The 26,715-nt window shown below is 36.8% G+C and overlaps 1 protein-coding gene across 3 annotated transcripts; it reads right to left on the reverse strand.

The window, feature by feature from the left end:
- Positions 1-1,333: 1,333 nt before the first annotated feature.
- LOC131151685 (kinesin-like protein KIN-12C) lies at positions 1,334-26,198 on the reverse strand. Of its 3 annotated transcripts, none has more exons than XM_058103029.1 (35): positions 25,389-26,198; positions 25,143-25,298; positions 16,844-16,927; positions 16,640-16,759; positions 16,419-16,532; positions 16,238-16,330; positions 15,986-16,146; positions 15,836-15,910; positions 15,590-15,677; positions 15,418-15,476; positions 15,253-15,316; positions 13,983-14,048; positions 13,737-13,898; positions 13,529-13,633; positions 12,924-13,159; positions 12,750-12,819; positions 12,586-12,648; positions 12,444-12,502; positions 11,857-11,923; positions 11,723-11,782; positions 9,132-11,255; positions 7,653-8,954; positions 7,427-7,534; positions 7,036-7,199; positions 6,866-6,953; positions 6,665-6,739; positions 5,478-5,711; positions 5,035-5,133; positions 4,876-4,950; positions 4,737-4,795; positions 3,393-3,504; positions 3,185-3,295; positions 2,942-3,104; positions 2,355-2,557; positions 1,334-1,641 (listed from the first exon to the last, which is right to left on the reverse strand). In XM_058103029.1, the coding sequence occupies exons 1-34, from the start codon at positions 25,965-25,967 to the stop codon at positions 2,526-2,528; spliced, it is 7,227 nt and encodes a 2,408-aa protein (XP_057959012.1). In that variant the 5' UTR covers positions 25,968-26,198; the 3' UTR covers positions 1,334-1,641; positions 2,355-2,525. The 3 variants fall into 3 exon arrangements, with proteins under 3 accessions (XP_057959012.1, XP_057959010.1, XP_057959011.1); XM_058103027.1 differs by having other exon boundaries at positions 9,132-11,261; XM_058103028.1 differs by having other exon boundaries at positions 2,355-2,554; positions 9,132-11,261; positions 25,389-26,171.
- Between the last annotated feature and the right edge of the window lie 517 nt (positions 26,199-26,715).

Consider the following 26,715-nt stretch of genomic DNA (forward strand, 5'->3'; position numbering starts at 1 on the left):
GAGCACACTCCTGCCATTCATGTAAGCTTCTGCCGGCTGTCTAATGCAGGGATTTTATTTTTTATTTGTTTTTTTTTTTGGATTTGATGCAGGGATTTAATGGATGTATTATGTTACCCCCCGCCCCCCTCTTTCAATCTACACTGGTTATATCACCCAAGTTGAGAGTACAAGTCTAGCTACCAGATTAAGATCCTCTACTGAGTTCCCATGTCTTGGGGTTTGATAGAGTTGAAATCACGTATTCATTTTTTACGAGCACATGGTGATGTGGTATTGTTATCAAAAAAATAGTTTGGTGGTTGAATTTATTAACTTTCTTTTGAGTTTTTTTTTTTTTTTGGGTGGGAGTTGTGTTCTAAAAGTCGTGCAAAAGTGTAATCAGTCCAACCAAAAAACATTAGGATTGAAATAAGCATTCTTTGTTTATGGATTGAAATAAAAAATTTTGTATGATCATTCGTTTATAAAAAAATGCATGTTCTGTAAGATATTGTCATATATTATGATTTTCATTTTTTATATGTTCTATTTTGAGGTAAATATAGATAAATCTGGGGTATCTGTTGACCTAGCTGCAAAGGTTTTTGTATTTGTATGGAAAGTTCTGAACAAATGGGAAGCAATCGAGACAACCATTCATCCCTATGGATTTTGGTTTTGGCACTGATGGGCGATGCTCTGAAATTTGCAGTCTGTATGCTATCTGTAGGTATTGACAGAGTTGAGAACAGGGAAAGAAAACTGAAAGGAATGTTATTGGAAAGAAATAGGCAATAGAAGTTAGAAATCTTGATTCATTTTTTTAATTATTTGCGTCTCTGGCAACCAAACAGTAACTTGTTGAGCATTGTTGAGGTTCATCACAACCAACAGGCAACAGAGACTTGAGAAGGCAACCAAAGTCGGAGGATCCATGGTACCTGCAGTGCAGGCTCCCCGACTTCATATTCATAATTTTCATAAAGCAGGGAGAAGGATATCAACCTAGAAAGCAAACAGCTTTTTTTTTTTTTTCTTTCCAATCCTTGGCTGAGCAAATATTGCTGTCTTTTAATCATATTTTTCACTCCTCAGCTCAGGCCATACTCTGTTTTACAGCCTTATATTTGTTGGTTTGTTTTTTTGGCAGCCTCTTTTATTGTTAAATGGATTGTGTCAATGAGTGATTTGCCCATCAATTTTGGGCATCATTTCAAAACACAACTTGCATTTTCCGGAAGCTAAGCAAATAAAAGATACCAATTGTAATCAATAAAATCCATTCAAAAAATTCTGCAATTTAATCAAATTTCATGCAAAAAAAAAATCATCATAATGCGCTGGTAATAGACTTGACGAACAAATCAAAGTAAAGAATATGCATATATGTATACACACTCGACTCGAATGTATGCCATAGCAATGGTTAAAAGATGGATGGAGCAAATTGATTTACAAGGGAAAAAAGGCCACTTCCAAACTGGACAAAGGTTCATAACTTGACAATCATCAACAAATATGAAACAATCAACAATAGATAACCCAAAAAAACTTTATTCAAAAAATTTTTTAAAAATGACTTGGCATCCCTTCGCCACAGTGCAAAACAGAAGACAAATAATGATATTCACAGCTTCTAGACCTTCGGAAGGGAATGTCCTGTGGCACATTGTAGGAAACATGTTAGGGTCCCAATAAAGCATCTGCGTAGAAATAGAACAGAAAAATATCCAGCAATCACCAGTAAATGCTATTATATGCTTCACGTATTATTTGCTGCCTTGGACATTCACCATCCCTTTGTTGTTTGGAGAGAAGAGAAAAGAAAAAGAAATTTATAGGAGAAGCTAGTTATCTGTTCAACGTGAGAGAGAGAGAGAGAGAGAGAGAGAGAGAGAGAGAGAGAGAGAGAGAATGGACACAAACATAAGGGAAGAAAACAGAAGTCAATTATGTTGGGTGGTCTTGGCCCTTCTCAATCCCAAAGCTAGCTCATGGGGTGAGGCTTTCCCTCACACATAATAACTGACCACCAACCTCTTCCATAACCGATGTGAGATAACCCCAAAAATCTCCCCCTCACACATCGGGCTCCAAATCAGCCACATACCCGACATCCCGAGGAGAATCTTGAACCATGGGCTCTGATACCAGTTGTTGGGAATTAACAACAAATTCCCCACACTTTCTCCTATTTGGGTGTTCACTTATGAGAATATCCCCCATAATTCTCTTCACTTCTTCTCTCCAACAAAATGGACTGTTAGATCCATGCTAGACTAATTCATCCATTGCTAAAACCTAATTTTTAAAACATATGCATGTAATAAAGCATTAAACACATGCAGATAACACAAGTAATGTGCAATTACCTTTCCCTTAATTTCATGCTGCAACCTTGAACACCAAATATAAGCCATATAGATGCTCTTTGCCAAGATCATTTTGCTGTTGTCACAAAGACATCAAATAATATGCAACATGTAAGGTACCATTGCTTCAACAAACATGGGCCTCAACAAGCTGCTTTGGTATGAGACCTTCTAGGGTATCAACTTTGATTTCCTGTTTCCTGCTGGCCATCATCATACATTCATAAGTTGATCGGATCAAGAATCCAATTTGCTTATTGTTAAAGCTTGATATACATTGTTGGCTCACAACTTAATAGCTTAAGCTTTTAGGTAAAGTGGTAATCTAACATGGTATCTGAGCTGGTTACTAGGAGTTTGTGGGTTCTAGTCTTGTTGCCCGCGTTTATTCTATGGTGTTTAAAAAAATTATTGTGTTCCCTATCATGGGTGTTATTTATTGTGTGTTTATCCCTCGATATACTTTTGGGCTGCATGTGCGGGAGAGTGTTAAAGCTTGATATACATTGTTGGTAAATTGGTAATCTAACACTTATATCTGTTTTGAATGCATAAGATTCATGCACAATTCTTGATTAAAAACTTACGGTATTTTGTTTCAAAGGCATGTTCATCAGTTTTGTTCCGTGGATGAATGCCACCAGATGTGTACCGTGCAAGCTCACTGTTCACAATAGAGAGGAGCTTTTCTGAATGTGCAAGCTTGTTGGTGAGATCAGCATCACCCACCCTTAAAAACCCCTGCTGCTCCTGTTGGACAAACAGAACTTTGGAAAATGATGAATGAAAAGCTATCATAGAGAAATAAATAGAGGCATGCAAAATTATACCTTCATCCTCTCCGGCATTTGATCAGAATGTTTTGCATTTTGCATTTCAAGAAGTTTCTTCACCATCTCATCCAGCTCTGCAACCCTTCTTGTCACGTTGGTCTTGTCCATCTATAGGAATATAGTCGAAATAACTTAAGTAGGAAAACAGAGAGAGTATGGAAAAATAGTTCAGGGTCAAGCTTGAACAGCCCAAGAAATAATCCACCTTCAGCATTTCATTCTGTGCGGTGAGCAACTGATCACGTTCTTCAAATTGCTGAATGGTTATTTGGGCAGAAAGCAAGTTGGCATGTTTTTTATTTATCTCCAAATGGCAACTACAGAAACAAGAAATGTGCAAACATGTAGTTATGTTGGCGCAAGATTAAGATGTAAGCCACATTATTAATATTATATTTCGTCTGAGGATGGTGCTATCAAATAATATCCCATTTCAGTTGATAAACTATTGGCGCAAGATTAAGATGTAAGCCACATTATTAATATTATATTTCGTCTGAGGATGGTGCTATCAAATAATATCCCATTTCAGTTGATAAACTATTAAAGAGTATTCAATTCAGAAATTAGATGGATATCATCCGAATGTATTTATGGCATAGAAAACTTTCAAGGTAGATGAATCACATTGTAATGATTATTCAAGTTTCTTATTGGAGATAGTGAAGTTGGAGCTGTTCAGAATTCAAATAGTGGTCACACAGCACAACCTTCATGAGCACCTTCCTCACTAGAACACATTGCCACATCTCTATTCAATTGCTTGGAATTGTTTGGTGAGTTCCATAACTAAATTAAATGCACTACAATTTCTTTCTAATTCAGTGTTTTTCTTTTTCCTCAATTTTAAGATTTGGCTTCATTTTAACTAACTTTCCTGTATTTTAATGCTAATAGAACATACACTATATCTGTAGAAAATAGTTCTAATGAACCGTGTCTTCAATTTCCTTGTCCTTTTTCCTCAATTTTAACTTTTGTATATAAACTAATGTTCATTTGGTTTAGGAATTCACTTATGCGCAGTTGGGGATTTGGGAATACAAGTTTGGGATTGTAAATTTGATATTGTGTAAATTTTTTAAAAAATTTTAATAAAAAATTGTCTGGACATTTTTCAAAATTTACATAGTTTCAATTTTATAATCCCAAATTTATGTTCCCAAACACAAAAATATATTAATTATAGGTTTTTTTTCCAAATTCATATAGTTTAAAATTCACAAGCCCAAATTCATGTTCCCAAATGCAACATTATATTATAAGTATTTGTTCTGCTTATAATGTTACAATTATTGCATTTTATACAGCATATGCTTGTCATTTCTACTAATTTATGATTTTTCAGTTCTAAATCATTCATTGTCATGTCTATTAACAATTCCTGAAGTTCAGTAAAAATTGCATGTTTTATTCTAATTTCCATCATTTTTTACAATCTAAATCGAAATTTCTGCATTTTAAAGCCTCAAAATTGTAGTCAAAAGTGAAATCTAAAACCTTGGAATAAACTCAATCCATGAATGTAATCAAAGGGGGTGGAACGGACCTCTCTCTCTCCTCATTCAAATCCTTAATTTGCTCCCTCAGCATGTGAATCTCTTGCTCCTAATTCAAGGTAAGTATATGCATTAGAAGTACAATTGTATCAAATAAATGTCAAATTAAAACAAGTGCATAATCACAACCTTTGCAAGGGACTCTTCTGTTTGCTGCTGAGCTGCCTCCATGAATTTTTGAACCTGGTGTTGGTCTATCAAATTCTACAATATGCCAAACAGAAACATGTGCACAAGTGAGGTGAAATTTGATTGAAAATCTGGGATTGATGGTAGACTGGAACTCACTGCATAGTTGGTCATGTCTAACTTGACACCAAGCAAATCCCGAATAACATCATGTGTCATGCTTTCTGCTGCAGCCAGCCTAGTGTTCAGCATACATATCTGATAGAACATGGATCATTTCAGAAATTTGTAATAAGCACTCATACATTCATCTGTGTGCATTAGGTAACCGTACAGTGTATGCATGAGAGAGCAAATCAGTGCAGCCTCATGTATTAAGGAGGGGAAATTGAGGATCAAGGATAGCAATTAATACATCTTCAACTGAAAGTGAGGATTTTCTAGGAGGATAAGATGAATATAGACAATAATTTTAACAGGAAAATTACTGGAAGGGGACAACTTTGAAATGCTGTTATAGAACAAAATCATCATTGTTGTGAATGCAAATAAAGTAAATCAACTTGCAACCTCTCCAGCAAGGTCATCTTTGCAAGCAGTACCTCTTTCTGCCGGCTAGCTACTAATGACTCTAGCCCTTCTACACGAACCCTGGCCATTGTCAACTCCTGATCCTGTTCCAAGTTCATCTGCTGAACTAAACTTGCAATGCATCTGAATGGCGAACTGGAACCCCTTGTCCTCATGCTTTTGTCAGTTTTATCCTTTGGTTGTGTAGAAGTTGAGGTTGCTAAATGTGTTTTCACTTCACGAAACATGGCTTCCAAGGTCTTGTACTGTTAAAAAGGCGAGAATAGTAATTAAGGAATAATGTAAATCCATACTTGTCCTGATTCTATGCTGACCTATTCCTTCCCTATTTCCCTATACTAAAAGGGCAGCCTGGTGTACAAAGCTCCCATGTATGTGGGTTCCAAGGAAGGGTCAGACCATGATAGGTCTAAGGTCTGCATTCTTACCTTGCATTTTTGCAAGAGACTGTTTCCACAACTCAACCCCGTGACCTCCAGGTCACACAGAGACAACTCTACCTTTGCCCAAAGCTTCCCTTCTATTTCTCTACATTAGCTCTTGGCAAAAGAAAGATGCAGCATGTCCCCACATCAGCTGCTTATTGAGGTATTCATGTGGTTTTCAGCTCTCACCACCCCTTCCAGAAGGTAAGCCCTTTTAAAGAAAGTGTTTACTGTGCTTACCCACTTGTTGCCCAAATTCTAAATTGATTTAATATTTTACCATTCCCTTACTTTTCTTGAGCAAAAGAAATGAATGGGCTTTTGTCTCATATCAGTCATTTGCAGGGGCAGTTGTTTAAAAGTTCCCACCGCTTCTCTTGAGAAATACCCCTTTGGAGGGAAGTGTGTGGTACTTATACCTAATTGTTGCACTGGATCTGAATTGGCTTCACAAGCTCCCATTTCCCAACCATAGTCATAGTAAAAAAAGTAAATAAACAAAAACTCAAGCACAATATTTCAAGCATAACCCAAAGACATCAGTTCCCACCATCAGTCATGCACAGAAGCCCCAACAGAGATCTTTGATGATTTTCTAACCAGAAAGTGAACCAGATGTTTGGGAAGCTGTAGGACTTACAGAATGACAGATCCTAACATTCTTTCTGAAGATCCTAAATAAGACTATAGGGACCCATCATCTAGAGCATCCTTTTTCTACAGTCTTTGAATCCAAATTAGGACAAAACCGAGCCTCAATATCTATTTTATACCTTTTGTTGGTACTGTGATGCCTGGGCTTCAGCATGCACGACAAGTTCGGAGATGTAATCTTTACATTGTTTGATCTACAGAACATGGGCATTGTGTCATTAGAACAAGCCAGATGGTATCACAGATTCACAATGGTTCAATACCATGAGTGAAGATATTTAAAAATAATTAAAAGAAAACAAAGCAACTTATGGATGTACCTCTTTAGCTTGTTCCACCCTTTCCTCCTCAAGAACTCTTATCCGATCATGTGCCTCATCAAGTTCCAGCAATTTACTATGCAGCTTCCTGAATCAGAACCATCTCTTTCAATTTCAAGAAGTGAGGAAATATAAATAAATAAATCAGGAAAACTAGAGAAATTTCTAACCTTGATATTTGATGATCGATTTCTTCAGCATTTAAATTTTCTGAATCTATATTTTCAGCGAAGTATTCAACTGATAACAATCTTTGTCTCAGAGATTGGATCTCCTGTTCTAATGAATCTCTTATTAGCTGGTGCCTGTCAACCTCTCCATTCATTTCACACACCTAGGAGAGGAATATGCTCATTCAGTTTCAACAAAAGAGAAGGAAAAATAATTGCAGGTCAGGAGCAAAGAAGCCAAAAATACCTCAGAAATTCACACACTGAAATAACATATAATTTCATGCTGAGTCATTTAATGTGTTTAGAGTGTGTGAAATCAAAATTGCAAAACAATCAAAATTTTTTGTCTTCCATAAGCTTGAGAACTATACATGCAGAAGAAACTAACCTTTTTCTCCAATACATTTATGGTAAACTCAAGTTCCTCGACAGAACGCTCCAAAATCTTAACTTCTTCTTCCTTCTGTTCAGCATATAATTTACTTGCCTCCGATTCCTAGATATATTAAAAGAATTTTCAGTATACAAAAATGCTATCCAGGAATTTCTTGTAGCAATAATGCAATATCTTTGATATCAAAAGGATTAAGGAAAATTTCATCACAAATACATACCTGACGAGCTTCAACAGCAATAGCTTCATTTTCATCAGCTAATGCATAGACCATATCAAGTTTATCATTCAGGGCACCAACTTCTTCGACAAGCCGATTTCTTTCACTGGTAACCCTTCTTAAATCATCCTTCATGTCTTCAGTGGAAGAGAGGACATTTTTCTCAACTGAAGAACTCAAACGAAGAATTTCCTTTTCCAATCCTTTGATAACCTCCTTTTGTTCTTCCAGTTGGTCTTCAGCTTCTGATTTTTTGAGATAAAGATCTTTTAAAACCATTCTCAACTCTGCATTTTGGTTTGACAAAAAATCCATTTTCTCCTTAGCCTGCTGAAGATCAGAATTCGAGGTTAACAGAGCAGTTTCAGTGTCAGCCAGGCGATGTTCAAGCTTTTCATGCTGAAGGAGGGTATCAGCAAGCTGACTTGTTTTTTTCTCCAGTTCATGCTGAGCTTGGCTTAAAGTGTTAAATAACTTTTCAGTTTCATCTTTGATGTCCATCGAGTTGGAAGTTGACTCCTGCAACAAGCTAAAATCAAAAAGCAAACCCTTCAATAGAAACTCTTTCCTTTCCAATTCTTCCCTGAGAGACAAATTTTCATGCATGAGAGTATCCTTTCCTTTTTCCAAATTTCTGACCATGGCACCCTGGTCCCTTCCTTCTATGCCTTCCACCACATTGACCTTGAAGTCATCCTCAAAGCAGAAGCAACTATTTTGCAAATTATTCTTTATTGAATGGCATTCGGGATTTCCAAATTGAAGGAAACTGGAATCTTCATTAATGCTGGGGCTTTTGCACGAAAATTTCCCTACATTGCAGTGGTACAACACAAATAGAGCAAGACCCTTCTCCACAATCTCTGAGCAGATGTCTTCCACTGATGATCTTAAGCTGCAAATGCAATTCAGTGCATCTAATCCTATTGATAAAGCATTGGAGTATATTACCTTGAACCTCTCTTCCACATCTCTTCGCATTTGAAGCAAATACCCTTCAAGCAAAGACATCGAGTTTGTCATCTCTTCCAATATATAATGGATATGATCCTGCAGTATTTTATTCTCTTCTTCTTTCATCTGTACTGAGGATTTAAGTTGTTCAACTTCTTTGATCAAGCTTGCTTTCTCTACCATCAACTCTTCACCTTCCTGCTTCCACATAACATTCAACAGTTTTGCATTTTCATTTGCTTTTAATAATGCATTTAGCATAAGATCAGCTTCCCTTATGATTACATGAGCCTCCTCAAATTTGGTTAAAAAGCTGTTAGTGTGATTAACTTTCTCATCAGCAACTAGCTGCCCATCAAAACATTGAACGTTAGAAAAGAAAAGGGTCAATAATTAACTTCCATACTCCTCAAAACAGATATTTTTTTCAAAAGATAAAAGAACCATTAATACTATTATTAAGGCATTGGAATTTATGATTGGAATATAAGCTGCTAACCTAAAATAATTGTGCATCATGCATACCTCTCTGCTATTATGCAAATCAGCTTCAGTTCCTTCCCTCCTCAACTCAATAGATGGAAGCATTTGACTGGTCCCTGGCATTAGCTGATGAATTCCTTTATTAGGGATGTGTTGCTGATTGTTATTCACACATACAAGTGAATCAGTGAAACACAAATTGTCAGCATAAGAAGAAACTTCAGTTTCCTCAAAATTGACAAGTGAATCTAGCTGAACATATAGTTCTTTGAAGGCATAAAATGCCATCTGTAGTTCCTTCCTCAGGCATAATATTGTTGTTTCATCATGGGTCCAAGTTTTTACAAGCATCTTTGAGCTTTGTGGTTTTTTATTATTAGCCCGAAGCATTGAGCCTTCTTCAAATTTCAAATCCAATTTTCGTTCATTTATTTTTCCAGAGAATATGCGGCAGCAAGTAGATGTGAGTCTGTCTGATCTGTGGTTTGAAGCAATGCTTGCATCTGACAAATCAGAGCCTGACCTAAAACAATCAGCACTCCCTTCATATGCGTCCACTAAATCTTCAACCTTTACTTGGCAGCTGTACTGCTTCAATATCATGTTAATGCAAGCTCTAATGCTATTCAACCTCTCATTTGTTTCAGCAAGTTCATTTTTTATTTGATGCAGCAAATGCATGTAACGATGATTCTCAAGCTTGGGAATATTATTTGCCTCCAAGGAAAGTGAATAAGCTGTGCTATTTTTATGTTTCTCTTTTAGTTTCTTGAGACTATCCCTCATCTCATGAATGTCTTCTGCAAACTCTTGAACCAACTCTCTGTGTACAGACAAAGCTTCACAAATTTTAGTTTGGACAGCTAATAAATACATTTCTGCATCTGCACACGATACTCTAATAGCGTTCTCAGACTCCAACACTCCCAAGTGTGCCAACTCTAGTTGAACTTCAATATCTTCCATTGAGAGAAAATTTGGATCAGCTTTCAGCTCTGAAATATGATGGCTGCCCATTTCAGAGCAAATGATCAGTTTTTCCAATGGAGGATTGTTTCTGAGAGCAGCCATATGGCATTCAGATAGATTTTTCACCACTAGGAATGCAGCATTAGCACATCTTTCTGCTCCAATAATCCGATCCTCCTTCAACTTGAGTTGACTCTCTAACAACTTAATCATATTTATTTTTTCATTCAATAGGGTAGTTAGCTTCACTGCTTCTTTGGTGTTTTCATCATTTTCTAGCTGCCGAAATTCAGTTAAAGCCACTGTCGCTCCCTTCAAGGAGCTAAACTTGAGTTCCATTTCCAGTACCATATTTTGTGCATCTTCCAGACTTCTTTGTAGAAGTAGAATAGTTTTCTCCTTCTCAATGCAAACCTTGGCAGCCCTTTCAACATGTTCACCAATCCAAACATTTGCTTGAGGAAATGAACAGGCAATACTTTCTATCTGACCCGAAGCTTTTTTGAGGGATTTGGAACCATCAATAAGGAAGCTTGTTAGCTCCAAGGTTGCCCTTTCCCATTCTGCACACAATACCCTTATTTCATCCTCTTTAGATGTTACAGTGTTTCTCAATCTCATATTTTCTTGAGCCATGCAATGTAATTTTTCGTGAAATTCGAGCTGAAGTGCAGCAACCTCTTCCTGCAAGTGAAGAATTGTCTTAGCTGTTTCCAGCTCAACCTGCTCGCTGACTAATTCAACCTGTTGCCGGTGAGATAATTGTGCTGCGTGATCCTCTTGATAATGGCGAATAAGTAATTGGGCCTCCTTAAGGTCTTCGCTCATCCTGTTCAATTTCTCTTGCAAAGCCATTTGGGAAATGTCTTCACTGCCCTCCAACAGGCGCATGTTTTCATGTTCCATATCACCTTTTTCTAAAGAGTGACTTACAAAACTAAGAACAGATTGCCTCTCTCCCATGCCCCTGTTGACTAATATTTCCTTTTTTCTGTGATATTCCTCCATAATTTGCGGCTCTTCACTTAGGTGAGTATGCTTAGATTCCTTTGTTTCAGGTAACAATCTGGCATCCATCAGCTCTTTCTGAGAGTCACTAGGATGGAAAACTAAGGGATCATCCATCTCTTGGTCATTTTTATTTTTTAGAACCTCAGTATCTGCCTCCTCTCCCCAGCCACTTCTGATTGATATGGTCTGAACCTATGAAGACATATTTAGTTATGAAGGTAACTCAAAAAAAAAAAAATGATGGACCATAATTCTAGTCCACTTTTCCTATTCAGAGATTTTTAGCTTTTTTATTTAATTATATAAGAAATTGAATAACATAATTAAAACTGATTATCCCAATAAAACAGACATATTTATGAAAAATTTATTTATGAGCATACAAATTGTTTCCATTGAACCTCATTTTTTTTTTAAAATTCCCAAACAAAGACAAAAAAACCAACAAATGAAAGTTGCCAACATGGTAGTAAATACTAAGGCAATTTGATGTGATGAACGAGATAACATAATAAGCCTGCTTAGTTTAGACGTGTCGCAAACATGGTGGTAAATGCAATAGAAAATACTAACAGAATCCTGTGCAACTGTGCAAGAAATGCAGGCATTAATATACAAAATTAGGCATAAAACTAGTTTCTGCATGTTCTCACCAACGAGCATTTGTCTGTTTGCTTGCATTCCTCATGATCCTTGGATAATGAATCTGTAACCTGCGAGTGATGAAAGAAATAAACACAAATGGCAACACCAACTCCTCTTCCAGTAGTTTGTTGGCTATTCTTACAGAGTCAGATGCAGCTTGACCATGCTTCAAATATTTTCCCAGTTCTGCTCGCAATTCATCAACTTCCCTGCAGACATTAATAATAACTATTTTTAAGTTAAATGTTCATCCATGCCAATTGGTCAGCATAATAATAATGCTTACACCTGAACACCTGAATCTATTTTAACAGCCTGGAATAAAAACAAGTAGACAGAATGGCATCTTTAACAGCTTATTAAACAGAAAACCAGATGAAAGGGAACAATAGACACAGGATGTTCAAATGGTCCACTCAACTAAATAGATCCAACAAAAATTATATTAAAACACCAATATGGATTGTGTTAACTAACAAGACAAAATAGCATGCTATCTCCCATATTTACCCAGAACAAAAGCAAATTCTATTGGAATCCTAGATACTTGGATTGAACGCATACCTTTTTTAATAAAATGAAGTCAAATGCAAGAAATAAACAATACTTCAAAACAGACAATGAGGGTGGCAAGAAAATTGCATTAAGAAGATCTTGTAATAGGGGCAGTGTATTCCATTTGGCACTCAAAGAAATGAGCCAAAAACAAAGCAGTAAAAGGAAAAATACCTAATCAGTTGGGAATTCATAATCCTGCAATCTTCCAAGTCCTTTACAGTGGCATTATCCTGTGCTTTAGAAAAGTAAATAGATTAAAAACGGCATATATAACACAATTACGCTACAGAATTATCCAATATGCATTCCAAACCTGATCTTCTTTTGTTAAGGGAAATTTAAGGAGCTCATGATTTCCTTCAAGAGTCTCCAGAAGCTGCACATAAAATGTGTTAAGAAAAAAAGCCACCATGAGCTCAGTGAGACCAAATTTAGAATTATGATGAAGACAAAGAAGACAAGAACATATTCAAAAACCTGGTCACGCAATTCTGAAACCTCAGCAACCAATGTTTCTCGTTCTCCTTGTTCATAGAAATCTTGAAACCTGAGATGAACAATGATGCGAAATGAGTCATCAGGACCCAGAAAGGGGACATAGAGATCATGTCTAAAGTGCTATTGCATCAACAAATTATCCAAAAGATATACATTTGTAACTGCTGGAGAAGCCTCATATTCTCTAATGCAAATCGGATCAGTTCTGGACTTCTATCAATCCTTGCTTTCAGTAGCTGAATCTCTTCCAATAAGGCATTATTTTCATCCATGAGATATTTGTCGGCTGATATTGAGCCATCTGCAAATGATTCAAGCCTCTTAATTTTCTCCTCACGGAACCTTAACATCATTTTGGTCCTTTGAGCATTTTCTTCCCTTTGTTGAGCCTGCAAGAGAATATTCAGAAGTAACTTACACCATTACACACAAAAATCCTCTGCAAATTTGAGCAATTGATTTCTTTATGGTGTACCAGGCTTGAAATTTTTGGAGAAGCTAGCTTTCAGGATTTAAATAGGGATTGGAAGAATTGATTGGATTGATTTCAGTTTTTTGCTGTTTCAGTTTTTTTCTGGTTTCATATTTTTTTGGGAGAAGTATTATTCTCCCCCCTTGTAAATTCTCTTCCTATTAATGAATTTTTTTTTCTATTAAAAAAACAATTGAGCAACTGACAGTATGAATCCCACTATTGGCTAAAAAACTTTTCAGAATATGCTGGAGGAAAATAGAACTTCTTCATATACCAAACATACCAAGTAGTTTATGTGCGCAATTTCAGCCTCCAACTTTCGGACAGTGGCTTCAGCCATTTTCTCTCTCCTCAAGGCCCCAACTAAATTAGCTTCCATGCATTTTATCTGCAATATGTTTGGTACATATATTGCCATATACTGCCTATGATAGCATCATGAAACTATAAGAACAGGAGCAAACAACTTCTAATGAGTACAGAAAGGTTACCTTCTCGTTTTCAACACTTGATATGCTACGGCTATCAAGCACTAATTCTTCTGCTGAAGAACCATATTCTTCCAGAAAAGCACTCAATCTAGGTTCTTCAATTTGGGGCATACAATGTGACGTCGAAAGGTTGTGATGCTTCATAAAAAATGACAACTGATCCTGTTTGACTTCAATTAATGCCTCTATTCTACAAGCTTCTCAATAGTCCAAAATCAAATATCCAAAATCACAACTAATTCATACCTTTAACTGTTGAATTTGCTGCTGCAATGCTGTTACATCACCTGAAGCATCTTCATTCACTTTAGCCTATAGAACAAAACAAAAAATAATCAAATATTATAGAGAGAGAGAGAGAGAGAGAGAGAGAGAGAGAGAGAGAGAGAGAGAGAAAGAGAAGAAATTAAATTACTAGAAGAGAGAGAAAATTAAAGAAAAGGGAGGATAAGATATCCTCCTTATAAAAGCAAAAGCATAAAAAACAAAAACAAAAAAATTAAGCCAGAGCCCCTTTCCAATCCCACTGAAAATCTGACCACAAATACCCTGAAAGAAGCCCAAAGAATGATCCCAAAAAGAAGCCAGGAAAATAACTGTATCTCAAAGAATATGCAAGGGATTTTGTTTTACCATTGAAAATCCTTGCATTCCTTTCAATCCATGAGGTCCAGAAAAGGGCAAAAACCGCACTTCTTCATAAAAATTTTTCCACTCTTAATCCTCCCAAAACCTCTATACTACAAGAAGAAAGCATCAACAGTCTGTGGGCAACACTAAAGTGTCCTCAAAAACTGACAATAAATAAGCCCAAAGCTGCCTAGCCACCCAACAATGGAGAAACAAGTGGTCATTGGTCTCACTCACCTCCAAACACATAACACGGCCTTGTAAGGCCTTCTCACCTTCAGCAAATCATTAGTATTGAACCTATTAAGAGCCAAAGTAAATGTAAAAGCCCTGATCTTGAGAGGAACCTTAGCCTTCGAAATAAAATGGTTCAAAGGAAAATAAGAAGTGCTTAGCATTTTCAACAACTGGGAAAGAAAAGATTTTGTGGAAAATGAACTAGAAGAATCCCCAATCTCAATATTCAGATGACTACCTATTCGAGGAAGAAAAGACTCTAGCACTCTCAGCAAAATGGTCATTTCATCAACATCTCTCTCATAGAGATTTAAAAAAAAAACATGAAAATCCCGAGAGAGAGAGAGAGAGAGAGAGAGAGAGAGAGAGAGAGCCCCATAAAAAGAATAAAAAGCAAAACAAAAGGGACCCAAGATTCTAATGAAACCTCACCCACCCAACATCCTCCCAAAACCAAATAAGATTCCCATTTACTACTCAAAAATAGGTAAAGAGGATAAAAGAAGTGATTAACCAGAGAAATAAACTTCCAAGGACTAGCATAACACTGCCATTGGATAGGCACGCCCACAATATTGGCACGCGCACAGGTATGCACACTCTTACACACTGACACACGTATATGTATATATGAGTCCAAAATAAGTACATTGTTTTGAATAAGTTTGGCACGCTGGGCAAACTTCAAGGTACTTAGTGTTTCGTTTGCAGAGCTGCAAAAGGAAGGAGAGAGAACAAACAAATTAATTAAAGACACTACATAACAAATAATATTTAGAATAAGTAGAATTGTGCACCAAAAATATCAACTGACCAAGTAGATGGGCTGACGTTTGCAATAATTGTAGTTTTAGAGTTTCCACCCAGAGAGTCCTGAATACAACAAAGATAAACAACTTAACTGATTCTTTACAAGGAAATGCACTGCAGGTCTGAAGTATGCTATCAAGAAGAATGTCTTGCTTTAAATATTTTAATTAATGAACCTGAAGGAGAAAAGTCAGCCTAGAATCTCTGTAGGGGACATGCCTGTGCCTCCCATGTGCTAAATCCACCAGAGACATAATCACCAGACTGAAGGCATGGAATTTTGTTACATTAAAAGTGACCAATTAAAAGATTGGGAACTCTAATGCAATATTGAAAACAAAAAAACAAAAACATGGGCAAAAATTGAGGGGAAGAGCAGTTTGTTCAAAAAAAACCAAACTAAGTACAAATCATCCGATTACCTGAGTGTTGATAAGGATTTGTTTATATTTGCTGCTTCTTTCAAACGATCACCTTCTGCACCAGAGCTCTTTTGCCTAAATATATCAACAAGGTGAGTCCGTCATTGAAGATAAAGAGCATCCAGTAGCTGCAGTAAAAGTAATAGCTACCTTTCAGATCCAGCTAGATCTACTAAATTTAACCTCCCAAATCTTAAGTGAGTCATGGAATCTTTCTCCCACTGGCTTTCAATAATACATGTAAAAACACTGTGGGACCGGCTGCTCTCGCTGTTCATATTAGTTGCTGCCATTTTTCTGTTTGCAGCACCCTGCGTAGGATGAAACTATACCAGTCACGTTCAAATTCTAACGCAATGAAAAATTGGTAATAAAGCACAAAATTTCATCATCAAGTCCCACCTGTAACAGAAGCTTGACAACATCATTAACAGTTGCAACCCTGTATTCAGTGAGGTTTTCAACATACACTCCTTTCTTCAAATCTTCTCTAAGCTACAAGAGGCAAATCAGGTTTGCACCCATTTACACAGAAATGCACAGTAAACATGCACACCATGAACCAAATTAAAACTTGAATTACTTGCAAATTAGTGGATGAAGGCTCCAGGAGATCAGTTATTTGTTCATTGTATATCTGTAGAAAGGAACACTTGCAACTGAACTTCAGATTTTCATCCCTCCGGTTTTCCTCTTCCTGCACAAACAATATTTGCCAGAGAGGGCACGGCAGAAAAGAAGCTGATATCAAATAACTATCAATGATAAAGTAATGCAAATCAGGGAAAATTTTAGGTATCTTACAGCTTTAATCCTTGTAAATAAGTATTCAAAAATACGCGGAGTTATCCCACAATTCTCTGTGAGTTTGTCCTCCATCTCTTGTATCTCTCCCATCATAGTATGCGTCTTGCCACTACCCGTCTGCAGGAAGACCCCTAAAGTTGTCTTTGCCGCCATACATTATACTAAAGAACAACACAATTTGTAGCAGTACATACTACATACCTGACCATAGGCAAACATACAGCTATTATACCCAGACATGCAATTCTCCACCATGGGCAGTCCTACAACCCGAAAGAGCTTTTCCTGCACATAAACTCGAGCAAAACCTATAAGAATCCAACAAACTATATAACTGAAAAAGGTATTAGATGTTGGGTGAGTTGGAAACCCAAAAATGCGACCTGTGTACATTCATGTATTAAGCTTAAACCCAAAACAAGCATACACTTGCAATGTGCATACATGGTAAGTTGAAGAGTCAAGGCTCTTATCATAAGCATATAAATATAGATGCAAAACATTCTCTTCTATATCTATTTGGACACATCCTTCCATGCAAGTGAAAGAGAACAGTTGCCTTTGCTTAAAGGTGTGCTTGTGCTGTGGGAATTATGGGCAATTCACTTTTTATTAGTAATATCCCAACCTTGAAGGTTCGTGTGATTCAAGTTAAGATTCTTTCAGCTGCAACTTAAACTTGTATGCCAAACGAAGGGGTATGTATTTTATGATTAATTAAGATGCATGTTGTGAGTTATTTCCAACATTGGCTTCAAAACTTATTGACTTGTTTCCAAAATCTATAATTAATTTTTAAATTAATATTTGAAGAAATTCTGCTCATTGCATGTCGAACCACATGTCAAATGTTGTCTATGCCTCTAATTCGCCAATAGTTCTTACAATTCCCAGATTATGAGTATTGAAATTATAGTATAAAAAATTATCTGTATTTCTTGTTAAAAATTAAATGTGTAACCTGTGATGAATGGTGTTGCTTTTCCTTTTTAGACACGTTTCTGGAATCAAAGGGTTCTTAAGTATGAGGATCCTTCAATTTTCTCAATTTCTAGAAATTTTTGCTGTGTAGGATGTTAGACTTATCTAAAAAATCCAAAAATTATACTATTATGAACAAAATAATTAATCATATTTGGGATGTTGATTCTCTATCTATTATAAATTTGTGTATAGAACAATCAGATATAAACATTGATTGATTCTCCATCCCATGATCAATTTATGACATAGAGTATTTAGATACATACATGTGTGTGTATACATACATTTATATTTTATTCCATTTTCTAATGGCAGGAGAACTAGAACATACACACACACACACACACACACACACACAAAAACACACAAACACACACATATATATTGTGAATTATTTCTTGATCTCTTTGTTTTATATGTGGAGTTTCCTTTTTTATTGTATGTCAAAATTTGCACTTTGAATGGATGAGAAACTTGAAAGTCTGCATGTGGTATGGTGATGATTATTGCACCCAGTGAATTAATCGATCTGACATGTGGATAATGTTTCTCAATCTATGTTAATGCCACATTTGTTAAGCATGTTCTTATTTTGTGCTTATATCATTTTTATCCTAGTGTTGTGAATGAATAAACATGAACGCAATGATGTCTACAAGAACAATCATGGCTGAGTTGAGCAAGGGTACTAAGCTCAATGGAAAAACTATTATATTTGGCATCACAAAATAGAATATGTTCTAAAAGTACAGGAGGCTATTGAGATTTTGACTAACTCAAGGGATGGCATCTAAAGATGGTGAGTTGGTAACACTGGGGGGCATAACTGCATAAGATAAGGACGCTTATAATGCTAAGATCAAGAAAGATCACAGTGCACACCATGCTATGTTTAAGTTCAACGCAAAACGGTCATATTGGTGAATTTGAACATGATGAAACTACAAAAATGTGTGGAATGCTATTGCTGGGTTATAGTAAATGAGATTGAAAGTTGACACCTATACAATGCTGGTTGATGTTATCATGCATTAGCATCCTAGAACAATATCCAACATGATTTGCAACCTAAAAGGTAGTGGAGCATCTTGAGTCGATTCTTGCTTCCCCTAGAAGAAGTACTTTGAAGCTATGAAGAGGCTCTTGCATTCTTTGCTGCTGAGAAACAGATGCTAAAATAAATGACAAAACACATAGTGAGGATCAATAAGGTCTATGACTTAGTTCATTTCCCTCAAGGTTGTACAGCCATTGGGAACCAAAAAAAAAAAGGTTCTCAAAATAAAAAGAAAAGTATATGGCTCCATTGGTAAGCTTAAGGCCAAATTGGTGGCAAAACCATAAAAGGATGCACTCAAAAAATGGAGGGTGTTGATTATGATAGAACATTTCCATGGTAGTGAGATTTGCATTATAGCTATTGTATCTTGCTAAGACTTAGAATTACGTCAAGTGGATACGAAGGCAGCATTTCTCTATAGAAAACTGAATGTGGAAGTTTGTCTGGAAATTGGAACAACCTATTGGCTTATAGCCAAAGACAAGAGCTCATCCACATATGGCTTGCAGTAATCATTTAGACAGTGGTAGATGCTTTTAAGATGATTGAGGAGAATCACTGTGTGCATGTCAAAGGTTCATAGGAATCCATTATGCTGAAGCTATATGTAGATGACACATTAATGGCTTGGAATAATGTGGAGTTAACAATGGAGATAAAAGATTGTTTATCTTCAAATTTGAAAATGAAACATATGAATGTGGGCTGTGTGGCATACTATGTTGTAGGGGTGAGAATCCTAAGGGATTACACAAAAGTCTTACATAGAGGAAAAAATGTTGGGTTTCCCTCCTTGTGGGATCCAAGAGATTAGAAAGTTTTTTTTAATGTTGTTTGGCTTCTCAAGAAGCCTGTCTGCCATGCCTAGCTGTTCCTGGGCTTCTCCCAGGCGACGCTTCATGCGCACAGCTCAGCACAAAGTGGCCACCCCCAAATCTTTTCCTCCCTTCAGATTTTCGGCACAATAATAGCAGAGCAAACTGCTCCACTTAGTGCTTCCATCTCCATTCTGATTTTATACACAGAGCCTCACCCAGCTCCTCACGCCTGCGCCAGTTGTCTTCTCCAGCTGCCGGTCATCTTCTGCTGCAGCAACCTGCTGCTCCAGCTGCGTACCATTATTAACAGCATATTGGGATATTCTGATTGTGCTATTTTGGTTGGTTCTTTTGGGAGCTTTGTTCACAATATTGGTGAGGTCTTTCCATCTTGCTACATTTGTTTATACACTCTTGTGTATTTGTAAGGCTTGTGTCTTTTGTATCCACTTTGTACAACATTTTGGTGATAGTGGATTTGGACCGCTATGCCCCGTGGAAGTACCTCAACATTTGAGGGAACCACGTTAAATTTTGTGTGTCTCATTTTTATTTATTATTTGCATTACTCCATTGATTTACTAGTGGGAATTAGTTCATATATAATATTTTTCCCAACAAGTGGTATCAGAGTCGTGTTATTTGTACGCATTAGATTTGTGTAAATCATGGATGGTAATGTTGGTCGTATGATTAGTTTCAATGGAAGCAATTGGGTAACTTGGAAAACAAAAATGCAAGATCTTTTATTTTGCAAAGATTTGGATGGACCTATTGAGGGTGATAGCCAAAAGCCTAAAGACATGAGTAATGATGAGCAGAATAGGCTTAATAGGAAAACCGTTGGTGTTATTCGGCAATGGATTGATGATAGTGGTTTTCATCATGTTTCTACCGAAACTTTGGCACATGAATTATGAAAAAAATTAGAGGGTCTTTATGATAGAAAGTTAGCTACAAATAAAGCTTTTCTTTTCCAAAAATTGGTAAACTTGAAATATAAAGATGGCGGTCTTATTACCGAGCATTTGAATGAGATGAAAAATATTATCAATCAACTTGCTACTATGAAAATAGTTTTTGATGATGAATTGCAGGTCTTAATGCTTCTTAGCTCTTTGCCGGAAAGTTGAGAGACTTTGTTGTGACAGTTAGTAATTAGGCTCCCGATGGAATTGTTACTATGAACCAAGTAACTAGCAGTTTGTTAAATGAAGAAATTAGAAGAAAATCAATTGGCTCTTCTCATTTAGAGGGACTTGTGACAGAAAATCAAGGGAGAGGCAGAAGCAAAAGCAAATATTCTCACCGTAATGATAAATCAAGAGGCCGGTCCAACTTAGTTTTGAAAAAAGATATTGAGTGCCACTATTGTCATAAAAAGGGGCATATGAAGTGGGAGTGTAAAAAATTGAAATTCAAGGAGCAAAACAAAGAGAAAATTTTTGAGAAAAAGTATGAAGACACAACTTCAGTTGCATCTGATGGTGATCTTATGGTTGTTTATGATGAAAGTTGCATTAATTTGACAAGTCAAGAGACTGAATGGGTTATTGATTTCGGTGCGTCATTCCATGTCACTTCTCGATGAGATTCTTCACTTCCTATTCCAAAAGAAATTATGGAGTTGTTCGGATGGGACATGAAGGTTTGTCAAAAATTATTGGCATGGGAAATGTTTATTTGGAAACAAATCTTGGATGCAAATTCATGCTAAAAGATGTGAGACATGTACCGACATTCGGCTAAATTTGATATCTATCGGAAAGCTTGATGATGAAGGGTTTGACAACCATTTTGGTGATGGAAAATGAAAGCTCACAGAGGGTAATTTGGTGGTGGCTAAAGGCAAGAAGACTCGTACACTATACATGGTGCAAGGTAAAATAGGTAATTGTGTTGTGAATGCAATTGAGAGTCACTCTTCCACCGATTTGTGGCATAAGCGGCTTGGGCACATGAATGAAAAAGCAATGCAGTTTTTGTTCAAAAAGAAGCTTCTACCCGGAATGAAAGGTACTTCTCTTAAAGCTTGTATTTATTGTTTGGCCGGTAAGCAACATAGAACTCCTTTTCGCACAAAGTTTGTTACTAAAAAATCTAATGTTCTAGATTTGATACATTCCGATGTACATGGTCCTTTGAAAGTTAAATCTCATAGTGATGCACTTTATTTTGTTACTTTTATTGATGATTGTTCAAAAAAAGTTTGAGCTTACACTTTGAAAACTAAAGATCAAGTTTTAGATGTGTTTAAGTATTTTTAGGTTAAAGTTGAAAGGGAGACTAGAAAGAAGGTGAAATGTGTGCGCTTGGATAATGGTGGAGAGTATATTGGTCCATTTGAAGCCAAGGCATTTGACATCAAAAGACCGTCAAGAAAACCCCTCAACAAAATGAAGTTGCCGAACGGATGAACTGCACCATACTAGAGAGAATGAGATGTATGCTCTCTCATGCGAAGTTGTCAAAATCATTTTGAGGAGAAGCAATGAGGATGGCAGTGGACTTGATTAATTTGTCTCCTTCAACTCCTTTACTTAGTGAAGTTCCTGAAAAAATTTAGAAAGGTAAGGATGTCACTTATGATCATTTGAAAGTGTTTGGTTGTCGTGCATTTGTTCACATTCCAAAAGATGAAAGATTCAAACTTGATGACAAGACAATGCAATGTATTTTTCTTGGCTATGGGCATGATGAATTAGGATATAGATTGTGGGATCCGATTGAAAAGAAAGTTGTTAGAAGTTGAGATGTTGTATTTTTTGAAGATCAAACAATTGAAGATTTTGGCAGCGTTGAGCAACCACAATCTAATGGGAATGATTTTGTTGACTTAGAGTCATCTTCTCCACCTTCGACACATGATGAAAATATGGAAGATGTTCTTCCACCTCTTGAAGATGTTGTAAATGATGAAATTCTTAGTGATGTTGAAGATGAAAATGAGGGGGAGCAACAAGTTCAAGAGCAAGCTCGATTGAGAAGGTCTTCAAGAGAGTCAAGACCTTCAACTAAATATCCATCAAGTGACTATGTTACTCTAACAGATCAAGGGGAGCCCGAAAGCTATCAAGAAGCCATGAACCATGAAAATAAAGCTGAATGGATGGAGGCTATGCAAGAGGAAATGAAGTCTATAGTTGACAATCACACTAATGATTTGGTTAAACTTCCTCCTAGAAAGAAAGTTTCGAAAAACAAATGGGTGTTTAGGTTGAAAAATGATGGAAAGAATCTTCGGTACAAGGCTAGACTTGTGGTAAAAAGGCTTTGGTCAGAAAAAGGGAATTGACTTTGATGAAATATTCTCACCGGTTGTGAAGATGTCATTTATTTGGGTTATTCTTGGCATGACAGCATACTTGAATTTAGAAGTTGAGCAACTAGATGTGAAAACCACTTTCTTACATGGTGACTTGGAAAATGAATTTACATGGAACAACCGGAAGGCTTCAAACAAAAAGGGAAAGAAAATTTTGTGTGCAAATTAAATAAAAGTTTGTATGGGTTGAAGCAAGCACCACGAAGATGGTACAAGAAATTTGATTCTTTCATGATTGATCATGGTTACTCAAAAACCTCTTCGGATGATTGTGTGTTTGTGAAAAAAATTTTGGATGATACTTATATTATTCTCTTACTCTATGTTGATGATATGCTCATTGTAGGATAGGATTTCTCCAAAATTGACAAGTTGAAGTTGGAGTTGAGCAAGTCTTTTACTATGAAAGACTTGGGACCGGCAAAGCAAATTCTTGGCATGAGAATTGTTCGTGATCGTGAAAAATGGCAAATTTGGGAGTCTCAAGAAAGTTACATTGAAAAAGTGCTTGAGAGGCTTAATATGGATAAAGCAAAACCTGTTGGTTGCCCACTTGTTAGTCACTTCAAGCTTAGTACAAAACAAAGTCCTACAAGTGAGAAAGACAAGGAAGAGATGAAGAAAATTCCTTATGTTTCAATTGTTGGTTCCTTAATGTATGCAATGGTTTGCACAAGACTGGATTTAGCTCACATCGTTGGAGTTGTTAGTCGATTTCTCTCTAATCCGGGAAAGGAGCATTGGTTAGCGGTAAAATGGGGTAAATCTACGCTCCATGGATTCACGGATGCCGACATGGCCAGTGATGTTGATTCTAGAAAATCCACTTCGGGTTATTTGATGACTTTTGCAGGGGGAGCTGTGGCATGGCAATCTAAATTACAGAAATGCGTTGCTCTATCTACTACAGAAGCCGAGTTTATTGCCATTATGGAAGCTTGCAAAGAATTGCTTTGGTTGAAGAGATTCCTGAAAGAGTTGGATTTGGAACAAGAAAGGTATGTTCTTTATTGTGATAGCCAAAGTGCAATTCATTTGAGTAAGAATTCTATCTTCCATTCAAAGTCAAAACATATTGATGTTAGATATCATTGGATTCAAGATGTGTTGGATAAGAAATTATTTGTTGGGTTTCCCTCCTTGTGGGGCCCAAGAGATTAGAAAGTTTTTTTTTAATGTTGTTTGGCTTCTCAAGAAGCCTGTCTGCCATGCCTAGCTGCTCCTGGGCTTCTCCCAAGCGGCGCTTCATGCGCACAGCTCAGCACAAAGTGGCCGCCCCCAAATCTTTTCCTCCATTCAGATTTTCGGCACAATAATAGCATAGCAAGCCGCTCCACTTAGTGCTTCCATATCCATTCTAATTTTATACACAAAGCCTCACCCAGCTCCTCACGCCTGCGCCGGTTGTCTTCTCCAGCTGCCGGGTCATCTTCTGCTACAGCAACCTGCTGCTCCAGCTGCACACCATTATTACTAGCATATTGGGATATTCTGATTGTGCTATTTTGGTTGGTTCTTTTGGGAGCTTTGTTCACAATATTGGTCAGGCTTTTCCATCTTGCTACATTTGTTTATACACTCTTGTGTATTTATAAGGCTTATGTCTTTTGTATCCACTTTGTACAACATTTTGGTGATAGTGGATTTGGACCGCCGTGCCCCGTAGATGTACCTCAACATTTAAGGGAACCACGTTAAATTTTGTGTGTCTCATTTTTATTTATTATTTGCATTACTCCATTAATTTACTTGTGGGAATTAGTTCATATATAATATTTTTTCCAACAAAAAATACACAGCTATTCTCTTTCACTTGTGTGGAAGGAGCATGTGTTCCAAAGAAATACAGAAGAGAATGTTTGCATCTATAGGGTCATGGTATAAATGGCAGCCTAAGCTAATAATTTTTTGAATAAGCCCTGCGGATGAATGAAAATGTGCATGTATTTTATGAATGTATGTAGGAATTAAACAAAGTTTACTATTATTTATTATATGATTTTTCATATTTAGTCTTGTGTAGGAAACCCTAGGAGTCTTTCTATTTATTATATGAGTTTCCATATTTAATCTAGTATGTGTAGAGAGTCTTAGGTATGTGCCTCTAATAGCCCTCTATACTACTTGATGGCCATTGTTAAGGAATTGATTCGAATTATTCTAATAAAATATTCATCCTCATGAATTAATTTTGTGAATCCCACAAAGCACACTCAACTAATCCAAATTCATGTAACTAGGGGGACTGTTGGGTTTTGAGCAAAAAGTGTAAAAGAAAATCCAGAATAATTTACACTCTTATTTAAATAGCACCTGTGATATTGCTTCACATGCTATATGATCGAACGTAAATCTGGTTTCAGGATGCCCAAGCCACACTAAGGTCTGTGCGCTGTCCTGTCTCAAACATCGACCGTACCCTCGCAAAGCACTCTCCACTGTACTTATAGGCCTGATTCGTATCAACACCTAAAGCCAAAAATCATCCATCATTTTCCAGGAAACCGATAAGCCAACAAAAAATAAAATGAGCACCAGTTAAACTTTAAATACACAAACCTGCACATTGTGATCCATCCAGAACGAAGGATCTTCCACCAGCTCAAAATGAGAAACTTCCACGGATGGCTCAGAGGTTACACTTGAAATTCCTCTGGAAACCCTAAAAGAACTACCTCCTTTTGTTCCCGTGTTTTGAGGAGGTCTAGGCCCACTCCAAACACCCATAGCTCCAAGACTCGAAGCTTTTGATGCGCTCCTCGCAGGAGTGCTTTGAGCAGAAGTCGACTCAGAGTGAGCTCTCCCTCGACCGAAAACTGTCGGAGTTCCCGCAATTCCAATTCCCTTGCTCGCCGATAACGAACTATCCAAAGCTTCGATTTTTCTGTCAGATGGCGATCGAGCAGCTCTGGCTCCTTCAAACTTCTCTCCGGACTCAAATTCAGATTCTCGAGATTTCTTTTGAAACTGCGAAGGATCTGGAATAGCGTTTAGTGGCGTTCTCGGAGGCGGAAAATGGATGGAATTTTTACAATTTTCGAAGTCGTTCTCGTTCGCTTCGTGCTGTGTGCTCTTCGAAAGGTTTAGACTGGCGAACCGAAGAGAAGAAGATGACGAAGAAGAATCATCTTTCGACATGTTGAAGCTCGAATTATGAAAAAAAGAAGTCTGCAAATGTGATTGGAAAATGGAGGTTTCAAGCCATTACACACGAATTAAGTAGAGGAATGCCGACGAATCGAGGAGGTTCTGTTGGAAGCCTGGAGTTTTGGGTTCATCGGAGGCTAGACGATGGATAAGCTTATGATTGACCGCCATAGCTGAGCTGATCGATGCTTGTTAATTTTGGGAATCGACACTGACAAACATAAAGAAAGCATAAAAAACTGAGAGACGGAGATAATATAGTGGACGGCACTCTTTACCCCGCCTATTTTCAAATTCAACTGTAGCTACTGCTTGCAAAATAGCCCCTAAAATCTCGTTATTACTAAAATGGCCCCAAACATATTGTTATTATTTATACGGACTCCCAACTCATTGGTTTATAATAATAAATTAATAAAATGAATAGTTGAATTGAATCCAAATGATTTATTTTGTTTCTTATAAATATTTTAATAATTATTATTATTATTAATATTATTATTATTTTGCAATCAATGATACATCAATATGAATGTATAATGATCTGGGGAGGTATATGGTATTTTTGAAATCTAAAAGAAGGTATCTATCTTTTTGTCAATTCTCATGAGAGGTAAGTGTCTTTTACCCTACTATATTCTTAAGTTTAACTACACATTATCATTTCAATAAAAATTTTCAATGCTATTTTATTTTTTTTATTTTTTTGCTACCATAAACACGGGGTTATGAATTTAGA

This window comes from Malania oleifera, chromosome 3 (assembly GCF_029873635.1).
Source record: "Malania oleifera isolate guangnan ecotype guangnan chromosome 3, ASM2987363v1, whole genome shotgun sequence".
Taxonomy (NCBI): Eukaryota; Viridiplantae; Streptophyta; class Magnoliopsida; order Santalales; family Ximeniaceae; genus Malania; species Malania oleifera.